Source organism: Gobio gobio (genome assembly GCF_949357685.1).
Source record: "Gobio gobio genome assembly, chromosome: 1".
In the NCBI taxonomy this organism is placed as follows: Eukaryota; Metazoa; Chordata; class Actinopteri; order Cypriniformes; family Gobionidae; genus Gobio; species Gobio gobio.
Window position 1 is genome coordinate 63,091,812 of NC_137097.1, and position 24,706 is coordinate 63,116,517.

The 24,706-nt window shown below is 38.7% G+C and overlaps 1 protein-coding gene across 1 annotated transcript in view; it reads left to right on the forward strand.

The window, feature by feature from the left end:
• LOC307137043 (vascular cell adhesion protein 1-like) overlaps window positions 1-17,043 on the forward strand; it is a 28,670-nt gene extending 11,627 nt beyond the window's left edge. Inside the window, exons 5-6 of the mRNA XM_079834523.1 lie at window positions 13,599-13,703; window positions 14,143-17,043. Of these exons, the coding sequence (XP_079690649.1) occupies window positions 13,599-13,663 (65 nt within the window). The 3' untranslated portion in view covers window positions 13,664-13,703; window positions 14,143-17,043. The remainder of the gene's footprint in view (window positions 1-13,598; window positions 13,704-14,142) is intronic.
• The last annotated feature ends 7,663 nt before the right edge of the window (window positions 17,044-24,706 follow it).

Consider the following 24,706-nt stretch of genomic DNA (forward strand, 5'->3'; position numbering starts at 1 on the left):
TGCAACCGAATTTGAGGCGTCAGAGCATGGAGAAAGTGCTAACGAATCAACCGTAGACAAAGCATCTGAAACAAAAACAAAATATGGGTACAAAAAAAATTAATGCACAAATTACCACACCATAGAACAAACTAGCAAATCCAGAATAACACTGACCATAAACAAAAATAACAATTAAATAGGTATAGATGTAAACAGTAAGCTTTTAAGTAGATGGTGAATGTTAACATAACACAACATACCATCCTCCATCATGTTCTCCATCAACGCCGTGGCTGAGTCCAGAGCACCCTCCCGTCCATTACTCGCCGGTCTACTGCCATAGATAGCGTCCATTTGGTCAAACCACTTCCAATTTCTTCTGTTTGAACCACTCCGGCTGTTGTGGTCCTTTATGGTTCTGTAATCGCTTTTAAGTTTTTTTAACTTGTCCCTACACTGTTTAAATGTCCGGCGGTAGCCGTGTGCAGCTAACAGCTTAGCGACTTCCTGAAAAACTCTCTCATTCCGTGTTGCCCCATCCAGCTCTCGCTGGATCCGCTCCTCGGCTACCAACGAGAGGAACGTCTGCACCTCATCTACCGACCAAGATTCAGCCATATTTTTAGTTTTTTTAAACAAGTTTTCCTCTCAAGTCGTGCCAACGATACTGCCTGGCTGTTACTGCTAGCAGGTTGGTGTCGCAAATCCAATGACGCTAGTGGTGACGATACTCTCTGACCAATCAGTGATCTGCAGTGTTTACACGTCACATTTTAGTATCGGTACTGCACGCTTGGAACCCCAACCGAGGTGGTACTGTTTAAGCGAGCTGTACCGAGCCGTACCATGCAGTGGAAAAAGCGCCAAAGCGAACCATACCGAACCATACTGAGCCGTACCGTGCAGTGGAAAAGCGCCAATAGTCATGGTACCTGCAGCAACACGGATGGGGGTTTTACCCTGCACTCTCACCTTAAATACAGAAGAAGAATTTGACACCGCCTCAATTTTTTGACAACAGCGGAGTGCTTGTTTCTATGCTGCTGTAGCTGCTTGCATTTGGGGAATCTGAAAAAGCTCCACACCATGTTCATTAAATAAATTCAAATAACACTCCCGAATGATATTCATACCTAGTACAGCTGGAATCTTCTCTTTCTGAGCATGCATACTAGGAGAACAGGCATCTTTTACAATCAAAATACCTTTCTTGGGTAAGGTGACCCCAAATAAACTAACATCCAGTTCTACATACCCCACACAAGGAATATCCATCCCATTTGCAGCTTTCAACGCTAACCATGCACAGTCATGGAGACCCCCTTTACCCAAATCAAAAAAATGATGGTTAAAAAAACTCTCAGTTACAGTAGTAACCATAGATCCTGTATCTAATAAGCACAACACATCAACAGTTCCCATTTTAACATTTAATGTTGGACAAGACCCTACTAAACTAGAAAAAGCTTGAGAATCAACTTTTGAGCCTAATGTCCCCATCTCCAGTGTGTGGCTCTGCACCCTGGAGGGCTCTAGTTTTCCGCCGACAAAAGAGATTCAGTAACTACCCCACCATTAGAACCCGAAACAGGCACAGACTTGGTTTGTATATTGAGCGTACAATATCTCGCTATATGACCCGCTTGATTACATTTGATACATATGGGTTGGCCGTCAGGTGTTCTGCGAAATCTACTGCCCCTAGGGACTCTATTGACATTACTTGCAACCCCTTCTGAAGTACTCAAAGTTTTAAGGATCAAATCCAATTGTGCCTGCTGTCGTAGGACCATATCTTTCAATTCTGTAAATTCAGAACTAACAACCCGATTTTCATCACATGTCGCCACTACTTGAGTTTCAAATGAATGGGGAACTACTCTACTTGATCTATTTCTTTGCGGCTGTCCCTCCTCCACCCAACGCATTGCCTCCTTGCGTAGGTCAAGGAGGGTCAAAGAAGGATTCTGCCTCACCAACCTTTTCAGTTCTCTACGAAGGGTATGGTCCTGAACATTTTCACAAAATTGATCTCGCAGAACTACCTGATAATCAGACACAGCATTAGGGTTAGCTTTTCGTACCTTATCCATAAGGTCCATCAAAGCATGCGAAAACTCTTGTAAAGATTCCCCATCCTTCTGCTTTCGATCAAAGAATTGTTGTTGCAGGATAACATAAGGGGAAGAAAAACAATATAATTCACGTAACACTGCAAATATCTCAGTGGAATTCTCTTTAACTTCCTCAGGCCTGAACTTGATTTCGATCCGAGCCTCCCCCTCTAGATGGTCATAGACAAACATGGCTTTGTCTGACTCGGACATATATCTACCCCTAATACAACTCTCCACCTCTTCAATCCAATCCTCCAACAAAGGAGAGCCGGGAGACACCTTACCAGAAAATTTAGGACATTTTCTCTCTCTAGGCAGATATATAGCCTGTTCACGCCGCTGCCCCTGCCTTTCTGAGTCCGAACTTGACACTGCACCTGCCATGCCTTCAGCTTGAGGCAGTTTGAGTCTTTCATTTTCCAGTCGCAGTTGCTCTAACTGGTCTCGTAGTTCTTGCAACTCCTCCGCCATTACTGCAGCCGACGAATCCAACGTCCCCAGAAGCAGTCGTCCTACGAGCTGACCGCTGTTCCTCCCTACAAATTTAGAAAAAAACAAGAAAAAAACAATAACACTAACCACTTCCCAGCCTTTAATACCACAAAAAAAGGGAAAAGAAAGTCTGACCCTGCCGACTGCGCCAAATTGTAACCAAGGGCGACCACTTTCCTGACCAAAAAAACACAAATCTCACAAAAATAACTTATTTTATTTATACGAAAAATAATTATAACAAACTGAATTTAATCAACACAGAAAAATACAACAAATAACAAACAGTTAAATTCCCCCTTCGAAGATGTCAATGACCAACCAACCTTCCATAAACCCCCACACAATCCCAGCTTAAATCACACATAATTCAAAATAAAGAGAAAAACAAATTACATAAGTGTTCCCAAAAATCATATTACACCAAAGGAAAACCACTCAAACGAAACTAGAAATCAAACCAGGAAAAGGTACACTCCACGGCAACCATAAATCTTATGCAGATGAATTAATGTGGTTTCCAAGCATCCATACGGTAGTATGGGTAAAAAGGTTGGCTGGTAATACGAGGCTGGGAAATGGCATACAAACAAAAACAAATAAAAAGACAACAGAAAAAAAGAGCACCTCACTAGCCAGTCCAGTTCAGTACAAACATACGCATTTCTCCCTGCGCTGGAGGCAAACAGCGCGCACATACGGGGACTGGCTAGCTGAGGAAAATGAAACAAAAAACAAACACAGGAGGAACAGCGATCAACTAAGCCTGCCACACGGCCACCAACTCACGATCACATGAAAACGGGCGTGACTAACGGCAGGCAGACCCACGCTCTCTGCATCTGCAGTGCACTGCTCACAAGACCATGTCCGTGCACACTCAGCCACAGCAGTACTGCCGGACAGCCCAATGTTTGCATCTGCTCACCCAGACCGCATCCGCGCAAAAACCGGAAGTGCTGCCAGACCACACGCGTCCACACAACAAATCGGACCCCGTCTCTAGATCTCCCTTCAGGTGCCTACTTAAAAACCCTCTCCCTACCTGGCCACGCCCATTAATTACATCAGTAACCACCGCACCGGCTACACATGACAATGACCTTTATTGTCGATGAGTAAAGCAATACAGCATATATTACAGTTTTGAGATGTATACAATATTTTACAACATATTTACAACATTTAAACTCATGTAACAAACATTTTAGAAGTAAAAATTAAACATTTAAAACAGGGCTCGACATTAAGCCTGTTCACACGCTTGTCCTTCGGACAAGTAAATCTGTCATTCACTTGTCCGAGTAAAAAAATTAGCTTGTCCGGATTTTTTTTGTAAATATAATCTATTCTGAAGCAATATTCTCACCAGTGTTCAATCAGCTTTGACATATTTAAATCTGCATATTTGTGATATTTTTACCTTTTTATAAAGGGCATTTTTCCATAATCTTATTAAATATAGGATATGCTTCAGCTTCCCTTTTATATTCTTAAATTTGATCTATAAATGAAATTAGAATAAGACACTATAGGCTGTTACCAATCAAATTAAATCATTTACACTGAAAAATTACAACTGCATTAAATAATGTTATGAGATTATTTTAAATATTTTTGAATATACAAATAAGAAATGTTGGAAAGATGAAATTAAACCACCAGTAGGTGGCAGCAGGTGACCCTCTTAATGAGCGAGTCATTGAGTCGATTCAGTGAAACGGCTGATTCTTTCAAGAATTTGGCGGTCGTTTATGAACAGGTCATTGAATCTTTGATTCAACCGATTCATTAAAATGCTGAATCATTCAGTAACACGCTTACGGTTCTGCTGTCATATTTGTTTGGAACTATTTTCGCTGCTGAAATAGAACAAAAACAGTCCAATTACATCTAAAATGTAAGTGACTTGATGTTAATTAATTGTTTATGGAACTGGCGTATGAAATCAGTGTCATTTTCAGTCGTGATGGTTTTCAGGAAAACGACACTCTTGATAGTGTGATGTTGCTTAACTGTAGGCCTATCATATGTTATACATATTAAAACTACACAATTTTAACTGTGTATGTTAACTGAGTTTCTCTTTATGAGCGGTGCTCATTTGTTTTCGATTTTCTCCTTGAGAGGCTGTGCGAGCCTCAACAGGACAACCTTATTATCGTCAGTTAGTTTTATATTATTATCCACTATCGATCTCCACTTACACTGAATGCAGAATCATTATTGCACTTTGGTGATTCCCTAGTTATTTTTTGTTTTGACGTTTTAACCAGGATACTTGTCCGTCGGGCAAGTAAAATTCTTTTTCACTTGCCCCTTCAAAAAATCCACTTGTCCCGGACAAGTGTGGCGGAGGCTACCGCCGCCAAATATAAAATATATGTATTGTAAATGTTCAACTACAGGTCTCCCAAACAAATGGAAAAGACAAGCAGAGATGTGTACATCAAATCTTTAATCAACCTTTCGTAGAGGTTTAAAAGGATAACCATACATAAAACAACTTCAAAAGAAAATATACAAAATCAAATAACATTTACACACAACAACAACAAAACGTTACCATCCCGTGGCCACCTGTGAATGTATCTCTTGAATATCAAGATCCCAATAAATAATTCAACACTTATGAAGGGAAGGTTAAAAAGAAAAAAAGAATTAAAGTTTCACACAACCTTAATTAACACCATACAAATAATTAAACAAACGAAATCAAGCACACCCAAATAAACAACCAACACCACAATCCACACAAACAAGCAAAATAAATATAAACCTTCCTGTCACAGTAGATAATAGCCCTTAATGGTTATTGATGGTTAGAAATTGATAAACAATCAAAAAGGTGACAATGGCCACTCACAGTGTTCAAAACACAAAAAGAAAATAAAACGACAACACAAGAAACAAAATACAATAAAAATCCATCACAAAGGAAACATAACATCAAATGGTCTCAACACATACACTCCACCACGCGTTCACGCAAGCGCTCACTCGAACACGCGCTCTGAAGAGGACGCGCTCACCAAGGAAGACGCGCTCACAAAGAGGCGCGTTAACTCAGGTTGGTGCGATTGGGCATACACCCACACACACGATCGTGTGTACTTGAAGGAAACCTTGCGGGACGCAGTGACGAGCCACCGCACAGCACAGCAGCAAAACAGCAGCAGACCGATTTCTATAAAATAGTTACCCACATTTGTAATTATATAACAAATATAGAATCTAAAATTACATTCAGTAACAAACGACTTACAAAGTCACATAAAACCTACCTGCAGCAGAATTAACCGGCCCTCGGTAAGAGTGGTGAACAATCCACCAATACTGTCTGGATCACGCTAAATAAATAGGCCACCATTAATAAGTGCCACTGCTAAAATTAATAATGCGGCAACAATCATATGCAGTGACGTACCCCCAAAATGCGTCGATGCGGTTGAACACCCTCAGGCCCAAAATGAGAGGATTTTCAGCCCTACAGGTCCACGGCGCTGAACGAGCACAATGCTTAATGCAAACCAGAATGCTCTCGAGATGCACCTGCGCAACACCTGCCTATCATGCCAGAGGAAAAACGGAAGTGAACGGGAAAATCACCGCATTTTTAAAGGGGCCGCGAGCTTAACTTCCGCCCAGCTCCATCCACTCACGCACCAGAGCTCACCTTCAGGGGGCACCCCATTACATTCTACCCCTGGCTTTTCTATCATCGTCCCGATGATACAACCTACAACCATGGGCGAAAAGGGCAACTGTTCCATTGCAACTCGGTCACACTAAGGGTTCGAATGTTTCCCAGCATTAACCCGAGTTGTTTGACGCTGACCCCCCTCCCTTGTTTGGCGGGAGGGATCAACAACCGACATAGGGCCTGCAATCCCCATTCCAACCGGGCTTCCTAAAACCCTCTCAGGCTCCAGTGGTAGATCTACTTCTGCTGAACTTGAGGTAGCGGGGGTTACATCTATAAGGGCTACGTCCAAATCATCCACTGCGGTAGTAGAGGCTAAAAGCTCATCACTGCCTGATAGCTCTAACCCTGGGTCAACCATATGGTCAGGACATGCTATCTGCGGTACTGACTTTAAATGAGATATGTGCACCTGCTTTACCCGGGAAGGGTTGTCTACCGGAGCGATCGTGTATACCCCACCATCACCCCTAGGAGCTCTAACAACTTTGTAAACCACGTTGGACCAATGATTTTGTATTTTATGGCGACCACGGACACCATAGTCACGCAAATAAACCTCTCGACCTTCCGGCAGTACACATTCCCTTCCTACCTGACCGTGGCGCTTCTTACGAAGCTCTGCAGCTCTATCCAACCGAGCCCTTGTTCGTACATAGGTTGCTTTAAGCGTCTCTCTATGCTCAACCACCCAGTCGTTCACTCGTCCACTGGCAGGTTCGTCCACTGCTGCAAGCAGGAAATCAACCGGAAGTCTGGGGACTTGCCCGAACATCAGAAAATACGGTGACTCACCGGTAGTCTGGTGGGGAGTTGTATTGTATGCAAAACATACCTGCGCAATATGACAAGTCCATGACCTTTTCTGCTCTAAGGACAGTGTACGGAGTAAGTCATGGAGGGTTCGATTGAAACGCTCGCACTGCCCATTTCCCTGAGGGTGATATGGGACAGTGCGAGTCTTCTGAACTCCGTACAACTGGCAGAGCTGGGAGACTACTGCACCCTCAAAACTCCGACCTTGGTCTGAATGTATTTGTGCCGGTACACCAAACCTATAAAACCACTCATGAACCAAGATGCTAGCTACCGTAGATGCTTTCTGGTCCCGTGTGGGAACAGCCTGTGTATATTTCGAAAACACATCTGTAATAACAAGGACATGCTCTCTGCCATCACTAGCCCGCTCCAAAGTAGTAAAATCAACTGCCAAGATCTGATTAGGTCTTGATGCCAACAAATGGCCCATTGGAGCGTGGGCTGGTGGCTGATTTGATTTGGCAATTGCACATTGACTACACTCCTGGCATTGTTTCCGAACATCAGCCTCCATCCCAGGCCAATAACACCGGCTGCGGATCAACTCATATGTTCGCTCCCTCCCTTGATGGCCATGAGCACCATGCAATTTCTCAAAAACCTCTGCCTGCAAAACCTCCGGCAGCACCAACTGGTCCACCTCTTCTCCCCCATTTGGTAGTTTTAAGCAACGATACAATAAGCCATCTCTCTCAAACAACCGGCTCCACTGACGAAGCAATTCCAAGCATCTCTTTGACATAGACTGACGTTGTTCTTTATTCGGATACACTTTGGAAGAAAAGAAATCCAGAACCGGACCAATGACCAAATCCTGCTCCTGTGCCTGTCGTAAGTCGACTTTTGAGGTTGTAGCAAAAGCAGAGATTGTGCTCTGTACTGCCTCTATTGACCTCCCTCGGTCCAACAATTCTACCAGAGTGGTCGGCAGAGCAGTACCATATTCCTGCTGTTGAGAAGGAGCCACGGTGTACTGCCTAGACAAAGCGTCTGCATTACCGTTAGTGCGGCCAGGACGATATCGAATATCAAAATCAAACACTGCTAGCTGGGAAGCCCAGCGTTGCTCTAAAGCACCGAGTTTAGCAGTCTTCAAATAGCTCAAGGGATTGTTATCCGTATAAATGGTACACTTCTGCCCTAAGAGATAGTCTCTAAACTTTTCAGTCAGAGCCCATTTCAAGGCTAATAACTCCAACTTCATGGAGCTATAATTTTGCATATTCCTTTCGGTGGGTCTAAGTCCCCGGCTAGCATATGCCACTGGCCTCATCTTACCATCTTTTTCTTGCGCAAGCACAGCCCCTAAGCCAGAATGACTAGCGTCAATTTCTAACACGAACGGGAGGGAGAAATCTGCATATGCCAGTACAGGAGCAGACACCAATCGCTGCTTCAAATTCTGAAACCCCTGCTCACACTCCTCAGTCCAACAGCTCTCAATCGGTTTTCCAGAACCCCTCTTCTTCTTTGTCCCTACCAGTTCTGCAACAAGGCGATGTAACGGGGAGGCCAACTGAGCAAACCCCTCTACAAAACGCCTATAATAACTTGCGAATCCTAAAAAAGACCGCAATTCAGTTACGTTAGTTGGGCGCTTCCATTCAGCCACTGCACTGATCTTGGCAGGATCTGTAGACACACCCTCCCTAGACACCACATGCCCTAGATAGCCCACTTCTTGCCGGAAAAAGCAACATTTTTCTAACTTGGCCTTAAGTCCCTCCCGCTGTAATCGGGCAAAGACCATTTCCAGCCTCTCCAAGTGCTGTGCAATGGTAGACGAAAATATTATAATGTCATCTAAATACAGCAGTAACGTCTGGAACCTTTGGTCACCGAACATGCGCTCCATGAGGCGTTGAAAGGTGCTAGGGGCATTGCACAACCCAAAGGGCATTCGATTAAACTCAAATAACCCAAAGGGTGTGCAAAAAGCGGTCTTACACTTATCTTCCTCTGCCACTGGAACCTGGTTATAGCCACTGGCAAGGTCCAATGTGGAAAACCACTGGGCTCCACACAGGGCATCCAGTGACTCCTCGATCCGGGGCAGAGGAAAAGCGTCCTTCCGTGTCTTATGGTTCAACTGCCTATAATCAACACAAAGACGAATCTGACCATCCTTTTTCCTCACAACTACAATCGGAGAGGCATACGGACTGGAGCTCTCTCTGATTACCTGACTCTGTAGCAATTGGTGAATATGCTGCTTAACTGCCTCATAATCTGAAGGAGGTAGACGTCTATATCTCTGCCGTATAGGCTCACTATCGTGCAGGGGAATCTCATGAACGATGAGCTCCGTACAGCCTAAGTCACCCTCCTGAGCTGAAAAAACAGATCTATACTGGCGCAAAAGGGACTTGACCTGAGCCTGTTTGTCCTGAGGTAATTGAAGCAAATCCATGTTCTCAATTGCCTCCTCCACTCTATCCACTTTGACAGACTGCAATGCAATAGTGGCTTGATGACAAACTTGTTCCTCTGATGGTACAACAAGATCACCCCCACCTGACAGCAAAACAGTCTGGACCTTACACAAGGTGCCCACCACAACATGAGGCTGCAGTAGGACATCCTGTTCCCCTACATTAACTATAGGTACATAAGCCACCCCTCGGGCAATTGGTACGAGAGATACAGAGGCCAATAGGCCAGCAGGAAGCGGATTTTCTTTCCCCAAAGGCTCAAACAACAGCACAGGTGAAGATCCTACTGATACGGAGAATGTAACAGGCACAAAACGCAATGAATCGGCAGGGATTCGCAACCCCTCTCTACCTCCAACCCTAGCTAGACGTTCTGTGGTCTTACACGCATCAGTTTCAGTCTTCTTACAATACTGCAAGGCAGAATGCCACGCAGGTGTCTCTTTCACTGTAGGAAGGTCAAAAAGATTCTGCCCATGTTGACTAAACAACTCCCTATAGCACTCCTGAATAACATTCATGCCCAACAACCCAGGGAACCCACCGGGTAAGGAGGAATGGGACAGATCTTTCACAACAAGTACCCCTTTGTTCAGTATTCTCTTCCCCAGGACAACAAAATCCAACTCCAAATAGCCCAGATATGGTATATCTAAGCCATTTGCAGCACGCAACTGCAACCACCCACAACTATGCAACTTTTCTTTACCCCAAGGCTCAAAATGTTGGAGAAAGAACCTCTCTGAAATGGTGGTCACCATTGACCCAGTGTCCAATAAACAAGGAACCTCTACCCCACCCATAGTAATAGTGACAGAAGGGCAATTACCTAATAATTTAAAAATGGCCTGGTTCCCACCAAATTCAGAGAGCAGAGAGCCAACTGCTACCCCTCCTGAAGTGTGGCTCATCAATTCAGGGGGTTGAAGTTTTCCGTCGGCCTACTAGGATTCAGAGAGTTACCCCTCTGTGACAAAGACGCCTGCTGCTCGCTAGATCTATGAAAATCCAAAACACAATTTCGAGCAATATGGCCTGGTTGGTTACAACGCCTGCAAATAATAGGGTTAACCCGCCTAGGCTGATTAAACGCATGCCGAGATTGCAATTGCTGCAGGCCTTGAGTGAGCTGGTTGAGTTGCTCTTGTTGGGCCCTCAGCATCTCCTTCAATTCAACCAACTCGGTCTGATTCTCTCTAGCACTGGGAGGTAAACTATGTCCTTGGACTCTATACTGAGTAGCGAGAGATGGAACAGAGTAACTTCTTTCCCGTGCATCAGGACGAAATCCCTCCTCAACCCACCTAATTGCCTCTTTCCTTACATCCAAAATGGTTGACTGTGGATGGAGCCGGACATAGCGCTTAAGCTCACGGCATAGGCTGTTATCAGTCACATGTTCTACGAACTGATCCCTGAGTAAAGTAATTGAGTTGGGTACACCACCTGGAGCGCATTGTACCACCTTCTCCATCAAAGCAAAAAGAGCATGTGAGAAGTCTTGTAAGGACTCCCCCTGTTCCTGTTTACGTGAGAAAAACTGCTCCTGAAGGGAAATATAGGAGTGCGCACAGCCATACAACTCCTTTAACACAGAAAACACCTTTTCTGGATCCTCCCGCTCTTCCCTTGATCTAAACTTAATTTCACTTCTGGCAGACCCCCCTAGATGATCAAGGATAAACAGAGCTTCCTCCCTTACTGATAAATTCCGAGCCCGTAAATTACTCTTAATCTCCTCCACCCATTCAAACACATCCTCATCTCCCCTTCCACTAAATATGGGACATCGTCTCTCTCTAGGGACGAGAATAACACGCTCTGCTATGGGCCTGGGGGCATCCACCATACTGGGGGCACGAACATTTGTGTCAGAGGCCGAGCTAGCACTAACCGAGGGCCCTGCTGCAGAATTAGCTTGACGCTGTAACTGCTCATTCTCCGACTGCAGGGACTGGACCTGCTGTCGCAGCTCTTCCAACTCACTCTCCATTAGTAAAACGCAAAAAGAGAAGAGGGGGAGAAAAAAATACCTTACTCACTGGAATTTTACGAAACCACCAGTCTCGAGAAAGCTTGCCTTGATCACTGCCCGCTGCTGCCTTGCTGCTGTAAAATAGATACTCACACAACATCCAAATTTATAACACAAAAAACACAAAACAAAAAAAAAATTCACTTCTAATTTCAAACCAGCAACCAAGCATCCAAGAATTAGAAGCACACACCTCTGCTTGAAACCAGACCCTGCCTGACTACGCCAAATGTGGCGGAGGCTACCGCCGCCAAATATAAAATATATGTATTGTAAATGTTCAACTACAGGTCTCCCAAACAAATGGAAAAGACAAGCAGAGATGTGTACATCAAATCTTTAATCAACCTTTCGTAGAGGTTTAAAAGGATAACCATACATAAAACAACTTCAAAAGAAAATATACAAAATCAAATAACATTTACACACAACAACAACAAAACGTTACCATCCCGTGGCCACCTGTGAATGTATCTCTTGAATATCAAGATCCCAATAAATAATTCAACACTTATGAAGGGAAGGTTAAAAAGAAAAAAAGAATTAAAGTTTCACACAACCTTAATTAACACCATACAAATAATTAAACAAACGAAATCAAGCACACCCAAATAAACAACCAACACCACAATCCACACAAACAAGCAAAATAAATATAAACCTTCCTGTCACAGTAGATAATAGCCCTTAATGGTTATTGATGGTTAGAAATTGATAAACAATCAAAAAGGTGACAATGGCCACTCACAGTGTTCAAAACACAAAAAGAAAATAAAACGACAACACAAGAAACAAAATACAATAAAAATCCATCACAAAGGAAACATAACATCAAATGGTCTCAACACATACACTCCACCACGCGTTCACGCAAGCGCTCACTCGAACACGCGCTCTGAAGAGGACGCGCTCACCAAGGAAGACGCGCTCACAAAGAGGCGCGTTAACTCAGGTTGGTGCGATTGGGCATACACCCACACACACGATCGTGTGTACTTGAAGGAAACCTTGCGGGACGCAGTGACGAGCCACCGCACAGCACAGCAGCAAAACAGCAGCAGACCGATTTCTATAAAATAGTTACCCACATTTGTAATTATATAACAAATATAGAATCTAAAATTACATTCAGTAACAAACGACTTACAAAGTCACATAAAACCTACCTGCAGCAGAATTAACCGGCCCTCGGTAAGAGTGGTGAACAATCCACCAATACTGTCTGGATCACGCTAAATAAATAGGCCACCATTAATAAGTGCCACTGCTAAAATTAATAATGCGGCAACAATCATATGCAGTGACGTACCCCCAAAATGCGTCGATGCGGTTGAACACCCTCAGGCCCAAAATGAGAGGATTTTCAGCCCTACAGGTCCACGGCGCTGAACGAGCACAATGCTTAATGCAAACCAGAATGCTCTCGAGATGCACCTGCGCAACACCTGCCTATCATGCCAGAGGAAAAACGGAAGTGAACGGGAAAATCACCGCATTTTTAAAGGGGCCGCGAGCTTAACTTCCGCCCAGCTCCATCCACTCACGCACCAGAGCTCACCTTCAGGGGGCACCCCATTACACAAGCGTTAATGTCGAGCCCTGTTTAAAAGTAATTCAAGTGTAATCAACCTGTCTGTTATCCAATTTCCACCGTATCAGCGCCGTTTCTCGAGCCTGAGATGGACTCGAGCTCAGCGGGTGGACTTTGAACTTCAGACCGCCCTCCTGCATTTCACTCCTAGCTCAAAGATGCTGCAGCGCCTGACTCCATAACCTGCTAATAAACAAACAGTGCACCGTTTTAAGAACATTTTATCATACAAATTAATTATATTCATTATCTTAAGGAATAATGTCGTGTGTTTTGAGCAAGGCAGTAGCACCAGGGGCGTCAATGCAGCACTCGTTTACTCACATTGCGTCCCTGTAACTTATGTTGTTTTGCATTAAATAAAACATTTTTAAGGTCAGGAATGATTTTATCGATAAAATAAAACACACAAACCTGAATTTCATAGAGGGAATGTTCCAGTTCTGCGATGCTGAGAAGAAGGAACTCCTGAGAGGAAAACAGCAGCGCTGAATCAACCATCGAGCCATCGGGGGTGCAGTGTTATAATCAAGTAAACTTACTAAATTTCTTCAGTGCCTGTTAAATATTAATAATCTTGATTTGCATTGAGTAATATTTGTGGTTCTTGAAACAGATCGATTTAATTCTCCTTTCTCGAATATTTTGATAGAAATTTCACAAATATATTAAGTAGCTATATTTGAAATAAATAATTGGTTATTCAAACACTAAATTATTTTAGTGAAAAAAACTTAAATATAACTGTAAATTTGAGACAAAATTAACTGTTGGATTTTTAGTCAATTATTTTGGTATGTTCAACTCAAAACATCAAATAAATGATATTTAGAAATTGTATTAAGTTAATAAAGTTAATTATAACTGTGATATTTACTAAGCCACTGAATTATTTTTTAGAGTGTAAAACCACTACTTGTGTGTGTTTCTGTTTGTAGTGTACCATCATTAACACTGCTCTTCTTCCACAGGTAGTCGTCCCACATTCTGGACTGTTTGTATCTTCTTCCATTTGATGGTTGCATTATTGATTGTCATTTAGAAGAAGTAAAAATTCTGTTGACTTGTAGCGCTTCACCGATTATGTGTATAAAGTCAATGTAAATGAAAGACTTGATATGCATGATCAGGAAAACTGCTATTACATATCACTTTTAATTAAAAATAAATTCCTGCCTTTAAATGTTACCATGAAATTTTCTTCAACGTTCATTTGAATTTTTGTGATTCTTTTTGAAACTTTTGGACGTAAATATAAAATTTTGCGGCATAAAATTTATAGTAAATATTATTTTTTTAGGTAACACTTTACACGGGTGCACTAATATGCATTAATTCATGCTTAACTAATCCACAGATAATCATAAGTTAATGTTTGACTCCTGAAGAACTAGACCCTTTATTAATGATCACTGCATCAGCAACTAATGAACATAATATATGATTCATAGATTAAGTATATTAATTGTTATTAGTTAAATGTGTCATAATGGATTATTTCCCTATAATAAAATATTATATTAACTAATAGTGTAAATGAATGTGTTAATTACCACAACAGTTCGAAGCCATGCCTTTCAACTTTCAGTTGTCTGCTTTAATGAATCATTAGCTAATGATTCTGCTGTCTTGTAGCGCTTCACTGATCATGTGTATGAATCAATGTACAGTGGCAAGAAAAAGTATGTGAAACACTTGCAGAATCTGTAAAAATGTGAATAATTTTAACTAATAAAAGAGATCATACAAAATGCATGTTAGTTTTTTAAGTATTAAGTACTGTCCTGAATAAGATATTTTACATAAAAATGTTTACATATAGTCCACAAGACAAGTAAAATAGCTGAATTTATTAAAATAACCCCTGTTCAAAAGTGTATGAACCCTTGATTCTCAATACTGTGTCGTGCCCTGGATGATCCATGGCTGTTTTTTTGTTTTGTGATGGTTGTTCATGAGTCCCTTGTTTGTCCTGAACAGTTAAACTGCCCAATGTTCTTCATAAAAATCCTCCAGGTCCCGAAATTTCTTCAGTTTTCCAGCATCTTTTTCATATTTGATCCCTTTCCAGCAGGGACTGTATGACTTTGAGATCCATCTTTTCACACTGAGGACAATTGAGGGACTCAAACATAACTATTAAAAAACAGTTCAAACATCCACCGATGCTTCAGGAGGAAACGCAACACATTAAGAGCTGGGGGTGAATCACTTTTAATTATAAATAAATTCCTGCCTTTAAATGATACCATGAAATGTAACAACTGATAGTGACAGAAAAGTACATTTTCTTGAATGTTCATTAGAATTTTTGTAGTTAATAATTTAATTAATTAAAAACGGCGAAAACAACGAGTAAAACAAGTTTCAGTTTAAACTAAAGGTTAGACTCGATATAGTAGTCCTTACAACTTACCAAAGATCCAGTGATCCATGGATATTGACAAGAACATTTCCTGACATTTATACATGCCTGATTTTGACGCCAGTAAAATACATAAATCAAATTTGCCTGTGAATGCTTTAAATAAATACAATATACTAGGGGTGTAATGGTAAACAAAACTGACGGTTTGGTATGCACCTCGGGTTTGAAGTCACGGTTCGGTACACTGTAAAAAATGAATCATGGGTCTTGTAATTTTCACTAAAAAAATTGAGGTGATAATTAAAAATAGTGTGTATATTTTCTTAAGAAAATTGTGGTTCAGTGTTTTATAGAAAATATTGAGAACATTTCACTAATAAAACCAAGAGATACATTTTCCTGATTTTTTTTAAGGAAATGTAAGCAATCTTGAGCCTTCAATCGAAGAACCAAATAAACTGATAAAATTAAGGAAAATAAGGTTACCTATTTATTTTAAGAGAATTAACTCAATTATGCAGTTTTATTTAGAGACACCATTGTTAGTTCCCAGCATACTTTGCATATGGCTGGAAAGGGAGAGTTAATATTGAAATTAAGTGTTATTTTATGTGTTTTTGAGTGAAGGGAAACATCTGTTAACGTTTAATGTTCTGTTATATTTGACATTTGAAAGATTTTCTTTCTGTTGAAGTTTTGACCGTTACCATTGTGCAGAAGAGTAGATCTTATGGTTAGGTTGTGGATAACTGCATGTATACCAATATTATAAAGCATGTTGCTTTGGTCAATGAGCAATAACTTTGCTAATGCCAGTGCAGTAACAAGTTTGTTTCTGCTTGTGCTGTGCTAGCAGCATACAGTCCATTAATTGTATAACGTAAGTCAAATAGAAACAGGTCATTTCCATTCCCTCTAATTTAAACTCTTTTTTTAAAGTCAACTTAAAATTAATAAGCACATGTCACTAAAAATATTTAATTTATTGTTTCGTAGAATAAATAATTTAGGAAATTTTACATGATTTATTCAGGTAGATTCAATTAAAGAAACCAAGCCAAAACTTCTCAAAAATATTATGTGTAATATTGTTACCATTATTTATTTAAGCAAATAGCACATAACATTTTTTTACAGTGTACAGCAGGGGAGAGAAAACTAAATTTAAAATAGCTTCTTTTTTAATCAAACAGTGGTTTACTGAACAAATTGTGTCAGTCCTTAAATTAATTCAATTATAACTAAAAGATTTTAAAAAAATGCTCTTCTAATGCAATTTTTATTATTTGCTAATAAGTTATACCACACTCAGATAGGCATACATTATACATGTTACTGGCCATTGTTTTAATCTACTCGCATCAAATTCAAAATAAATTTTTATGGCCGTACAAGATATTATTCAGCACCGTGATGAAATTTTTTTTTATTATTATTCAATGCCATAAGAACATGAGGTATTACATACTCATAATATCACATTAACTTTAGCTGTCAGGAAATGAAAAAAAAAAAAAATAACATTACATAAAGTCCAAGGCTTTCAAAGCATTACATGTTTTCATTGCTTTTTTGTTCTTTGCTTGTTCCAAGAGATTTACATACAATGTAAAGTCATTTACAAAGTGTGAAAAATTTGGTTTACATTGAGCCCACTTTTTTTTATGTATATGATATTTTCCTAATAAAATCAATAACTCTATAATATGTTGTTCTTTGCATTCTAAGTTATCATTCTAAGTATAAAAAAGGACATCAAATACACATATTTCTATCATACAATTCATTTTTCTATTAATAAAGGTTTCTAAATCTTTCCAAAATAATCTTGAGTAAATGCAGTGAAAAAACAGGTGCAAAATAGTTTCTTTTTCCAGTGCACAAAATTCACAGGTATATGAAATTTTTAACTTAAATCTTTCCAAAACGTGCTTAGCGGGATAAATTCTGTGAAGTATTTTGTAAGACACTTCCTTAATTTGATTGTTAACACAAAACTTATTTGGCAATTTCCATGCTTTGACCCATGAGATATCACCAAATAAAGATGACCAAAAGAATCTTGCTGCAGGAAAAGACACAGAACAAAGAGCATTTCTTATATCCTTATTGCAACATTTTTGTTTTAAAACATTAATATTACCAAGGAAAATGTTACTACAAAGATTGTCTATACTGATTTCCTCTGAATTAGAGTTCTTTTAGAGTAATGTCACACTCTTTGGAATCGCGTCAAGAACAACAGCAAATTCTCTCGGTTTAACTGGTAATTGAAACTTTTGTAGAAATTCAGTGTATGATAACAAATATCCATTGGCATTAAGCAATTGTCTTACTAATATAATCCCTTCATTATACCAAGTATGATAGAATAGAGATTTGTTTTTAAATAGTATGTCTTTGTTATTCCAAATGTAATAATTGTGTGCTTATACCAATCTCCATGCTAGCAGGGCTTGTTTATGAAAATTGGCCAATTTAACAGGAATTTTGTCAACAGAAAAATTACATTTCAACAAAAAGTCTATGCCACCAAGAGTATTAAAAATATAGTTAGGAAATACATTCCAAAGACTATTTCTATTCTTCAAAAAATCTATTAACCATTTAATTTTGAAAGTGTCATTAAGTGTACTATAATCTAAGACCTCAAGTCCCCCTTGCTTTTTGATGTTACATATGACCTCTTTTTTTTAATAATGTGGCTTTTTTCTCCATATAAAATCATAAAGTAACTTATCTAACTCCTTAATCACTTTAGGAGGCACATCTAATGATAAGGAAGTATATACGGATCTAGATATGCCTTCTGCCTTTGACAATAATACCCTCCCAATTATTGATATATCCCTCATTAACCACAAATTAAATTTCTTTTTTGTTTTCTCAATAATTGGTTCAAAGTTTAACTGACTCCTCTGTTTTTCATTTTTACAAATTATTACACCTAGATATGTTAATTCGTGTTTAACAGGGATGTTTTCTATTTCTTTAGAGGAACAGTCTTTAAGGGGAAACAATACAGATTTATCACAATTCATTCTAAGGCCTGTTACAGCAGTGAATGCCTCAATATAACTAATAATTTTTCGTACCTCAAATTTATTTTTCAAAAAAATCACAGTGTCATCCGCAAACTGGCTAAGTTTAAATTCTACACCTAAAGCTGTGATACCATTATATTGATTTATCTTTACATGCATTGCCAAAACCTGGGTAACTAATAAAAATAAAAAAGGAGAGAGAGCCTTGCCTAATGCCACGATGAATATCAAACCTTTGTGATGTACCATAAGCAAGTTTGACAGAACTATTACATCCATTGTACAATGTTTTAACTGCATTTAAAAACACATCTCCAAAACCAAACAATTTAATAACTTTGAAAATAAAAGCATGACTCACTGTGTCAAATGCTTTATAAAAGTCAATAAATAAAATTAAACTATCATCTATAAAGTGATTATAATCTATCATATCTAATACTAATCTAATATTATTTCTAATATGACGGCCTTGCATAAAACCAGACTGTTCTAAATCAATAATTTTATCTAAACCATGTTTTATTCTTCTAGCAAAAATCATAGCAAACAACTTGCTATCATTATTGAGCAAACTAATAGGCCTCCAATTTTCAATAATTAACTTGTCCTTGTTAGGTTTAGGAATCAGTTTTATAACTCCTTGTTTTAATGTGGCAGGCAATTCACCTTTTTCTATAGCCTCTACAAATACTAATAATAGAAAAGGAGAAAGTTCTTTAGAAAATGTCTTATACAATTCTCCTGTTAGCCCGTCATTGCCTGGAGATTTATTATTTTTTAGCAAGTTAATGCACTCTCTCAACTCATCAATGTCTATTTCTTTATCGCATACATTCTTAAAGGTCTCATCAATTTTGTTGTTATCACTAAAGCTATTTAAAAATGCATCAACATTGGAAGTAGCCAAAGTGAAAGAATACAAATTACTGAAAAATTGAGCAACAAATTTCGAAATCTCTAAAGAATTATCTACTATTTTGTTGTTAATCATTAGTTTTGACACTGAGGCAAAACCACTGTTTCTTTTTTCAAGGCCAAAAAAATATTTTGTATTTTTTCTCCCCTTTTTCTAACCATTTAAGTCTTGATCGAATAAATGCTCCTTTTGCTTTCTCCTCATAAATATTATCTAATTCAATATGTAGCAAGTTTAATTTTTTTAATTCAAAATCAGTCATGGCTTCTTTTTCCCTTTTATTAATATTTAATATTTCCTCAATAATTGAATTTTCTTTCATTTTTTTATTTCTTGCTTCCACTTTTCCTTGGTTAATAGATGCCGTTCTAATACTAAACTTCATTAATTCCCAGTACTTTCCATATGATTTTTCTATACTTGCAATTGTCCTATATTTTTCAATAATATTCTTAATTTTTTTCTTTAAGCATTCTTTCTCAAGCTATTTATTGTTTAATTCTTTTCTATCTGGATTCTTATATTTCCACACATCAGTAAGGCCCAATCTTAGACACACATTATCCAGCTCACTCGTAGGGTCAGGCCTGATTTTTGGGGGCCATCTATCAATAGCTGCATCAAACACAGTATTGAAATCTCCTCACCAAATAACTTTGGCAAAAGGATACAAGAAAATAAAATGTTGGATTCTAGATTCAATTTTTGAAAAGAGTATTTTGTTGTTCAAATGGTTATTGGTGGCATAACCATTAACTAATACAAATTGTGTAGTATCTTTATTTATCACAAGTAATATCCATCTACCACAATCATCTTTTTCATAATGTAAAATAGCTACCCCTGCTGATCGATTACTGCCAAATGACAACCAAATCTCTTTCCCCCATTGATTTTTCCAAAACATAGCATCTGAAGAACATGCATGCGTTTCCTGAATTAGACAAAAATCTACACATTTCCCTTTGCAGTAGGCTATAAAAATAAAGCTCTTTAAAATATCACGAATACCTCTGGCATTGATAGAAAATAAAGAAAGAGACATCAAATGTAAAAAGTATCAGAAAAATGAACCACAAGAGTAAGTAAATAGCCTAAACTTTAACGTTCCCACAAACGATCTTCAAAAAGAAACATCAGTTGCAAACATTTAAACCTTAAAGTGCATCCATTTATGAACCACCTGATTAAGAACTTTCGTTCCGTTGTCTTCTTCAGGATGAAGCTACCATCAACGAAAGACAGAAGTATGCATACTCCGATGAAGTATGCTTATGTCCTCCTTTCTCATCCTCTCCACAACAGGTCAAATACGATCCCGTGCTTCTAAGTCGAAGCAGTCAAGTCCTCCGAAAATAACATCAGTTGAAAACATTTAAACCTTAAAGTGCATCCATTTATGAACCACCTGATTCAACTGCGTATTGTCTCTAAAGATAAATGTTCTTCATTATCCGGATATCATCAATTGCAAACTCCATAAACGGCCACAGTCTATGACGTTCCGTTGTTTTCTTCAAGATGAATCTCTTTACCATCAACGAAAGCCCTCGCTCCGCTGAAGTATGCGCTTTCCCCCTCCTTCCTCGCTCTCTCCACAGCCGGCCAAAGACGATTCCGTGCTTCTATGTCGAAAGCAGTCAAGTCCTCCTTAAACCATAGCCCCTTGGCGGTCATATACTCGTTGTTTTTTGAGTTTTTCCAGATGAAATCCCTGGCAGTACGGGATATGAATCTTATGATAACGGGTCTTGGTTTCACTCTTCTGGCATCATCCGCGGTTTTAAGTTTGCCAAGACGATGTGCAACATCCAGAGCATCTGCTACCATGCGCCTGTCTGTGTCCGAACTTGAAGCCACCTGTAACCCGCACAAGGTTACTGGAGTGCAATTCCCTGTTCTGCCTGTGGGTGGCGCATACATCCTTTTTCTAAATAAAACAAACACACCTTTCCTCCAGTGAAGACGCTGTTAGAAAGCATCAAGGACTGGTATGGAAATATCCTCTGAGGGAGAAGAATTCAAAGACAAATTTCATACCAAATATTGAAATATTTTGTGTCCATTAGGTTGAAAGTTGTGAGAGAGAGAGTTAAGCCGCATGACTTTGCGAGCTCTTCAAGATACCTCCGGTAAGGTTAATACTTGTTAATACTAGTGCGAGTGTTATGTTGACTGTTCTAGCTCCATTATGGCGCAAAATACCATTTTCTAAAACCAATCGGATTTGTGACCCTGATTCTTGCTGTTTTGATACCATAAAGACACAGATTCATATTGTTTTATGTTGTTTTCAGAGAGTGTGGCCTTACGGGAAAAAGGAAACCAATATTTTTTTTTTCATCCATAATCAGAGCTAATGTGTTGATTTAATTACAAATCTATGGCCCGGTTTCACAGACAGGGCTTAGACTAAGCCAGGATTAGGCCTTAGTTGAATTAGGACATTTAAGTAACTTTTATAAACATGCCCAAGAAAAAAACATTACTGGTGTGCATCTTGAGACAAAACAATGCCACTGACATATTTTAAGATTTGTCAGTGCAAGATTCTTTCAGTTAAAACAGCTCAAACATGCATTTTAGTCTAGGATTAGCTTAAGCATTGTCTGTGAAACCGGGGGTATATATTATATATTTTAAAGTATTACACAATTCACCAATGCCCGTTTGTCATGTATATACACCAACCAATCGTGATCTGGCAAAGCAAGTTCAAATTCCATTGGGCATGTGAAGCGGTAATTTTCTGTTCTTCATAAATCGGTTGAAAATTGTATGGACAGACGAACTAACGTTTGTGGAACGATTTCCTGCGGTTTTTCCTCATTTTATAAATTGCATCACTGACAAAATGGATTTTAACTGACAACAAACAAATCTGGTCCGTGTACGTTTTGATCGTTTGATTTTCTATTTGAAATGAAATAAGCAGAAATTAGAAAATGGCTCCTTTATTCGTTTTTTCGTTTTAAAAAAAAACGAAAAAACGAGATTTCGGCTTGATTTTTCGTTTCTCGTTTCACGGGTAAAAAACGGATAAATGACTTTAAAATTCGTTTTCCACATGTGGGCGGTCATGAGACGCTCCTTTCCGCTGATTGGTCAAGCAAATCTGAGTATGTGACGTCATCAGCCCTTCCCCAGTTCTGTGTAACAAAATAATAGTCTTCTTAAACTGTACAGGGCATGGGCTTTCTTCTGTGCAACTTAACGCGTTTCACAGAAAAAGTTATATCAGAAATATTAAATATTAATCTGCACCCAGCCTGATTTATTTAGCTGTGTGGAGTTGGCTAAATATGTGTGGTGAAGCTGCGCAAGACAACGAAGAGCGGGTGACCATGCAATGTTCAGACAAGTGTTATACGCAGCAGTCATAACTTTTCTTTACAATTCGCTCGGTTTTGGACAAGGGATGGTCATTGCAAATACTGTAGGCCTAATACATATCGGCATATGGGTAGCGATGATGGTGATTTTAAATTTTACTATAAATATATTTTGTCATCCGTATTTTTTTTAAATAAAAGTTTAATAGGCTATATATAGGTTTTTTTTTTATTGTAGGCCTACATTTTTTTTGTAGTTGAGTTTTCATTAAAAATGGTAATGCCGGTAATGATGGAAATTCATGGTATGCGGGTGTATCATGTAATTTGCTTATTCGTTTTGTTAATAACGATATATATAATAATAGTATATAATGTTAATAATGTTTGTTTTGTTCAAAGAGTGGAGGAAGATCAAAATAACCACTACAGCTCCTGAACGTCATTGACAAATCTTTTCTTGATAAATGTATGGATAACACAAGTTATGGTGTTGTCACAATTAATCAAAATATCCAACTTTAACGTTGCTAAATGGCATCTATTAAATTATGATTTTCTCTTCTATTTAAATGCACATTTCTTTTTACAGTTTTCTCTATTTTTCCAACAAAAATAGCTTCAAACAATGACTCTGTGTGACTAACAGGATAGAGTAGGCGCCCTCATTATGCCTCATAAGATTCCATAATAGAATTTTGGATAATAATGGAATATCGCGAGCGGGCGCCCCTTGCGTGGGTGCCGGCGATTCGACAGCAAAACGCACGTCCTTGACGCGTGGTTTAGCCTACCACAAAAACGCGCTTTCTTAACATGGGCTTCGGGGTCAAGGAAAACGCGTTAAGAACGCGCGCTTAGGCTATGGTAAATCAAGCATCGAGGACGCGCGCTATGAGTCGGACAAAACGCATGTTACTAATGTGTAGCCTACACAGGTAAACCAAACAGGCAGTGCAAACTTGTGTTTGAAGTATCCAAACAGACTAAAGAACGTGCGCTTTGGTGTTTTCAAAATTGCATGCTCACTTTTTAGGGCACACCTCTTATAAAATAAAGTTACATATTGTTGACCATCTTTTTAAGTAATTACACTATTTACCACGATACACTATGGCTGTTATAAGAATTAAATGAAATCAATATCAACAAAATCTATCTTACCATTTATCAAAATCCACTTGCACTGTAATTACAATTGCCTAAATAATGTAGGCTAATGAGATTTTTAGATTTATGTTCTAAATATAATATTTTAATTATAGAAATATGAAATTTTGGGAAACATTTTATTATTCCAGGCCTATGAAATTATAAAACTGCCAGTAGCTATAGTTGGCAGCGTAATGGATTCTAGAATCATCCAACTGTTCAAAAACGCTGAATTATGCAAGAAAGAAACCTATACTTTGTTTGAAGCTATTTTTGTTAGAAAAATAGAGAAAAACTGTAAAAAGAAATGTGCATTTAAATAGAAGAGAAAATCATAATTTAATAGATGCCATTTAGCAACGTTAAAGTTGGATATTTTGATTAATTGTGACAACACCATAACTTGTGTTATCCATACATTTATCAAGAAAAGATTTGTCAATGACGTTCAGGAGCTGTAGTGGTTATTTTGATCTTCCTCCACTCTTTGAACAAAACAAACATTATTAACATTATATACTATTATTATATATATCGTTATTAACAAAACGAATAAGCAAATTACATGATACACCCGCATACCATGAATTTCCATCATTACCGGCATTACCATTTTTAATGAAAACTCAACTACAAAAAAAATGTAGGCCTACAATAAAAAAAAAACCTATATATAGCCTATTAAACTTTTATTTAAAAAAAATACGGATGACAAAATAC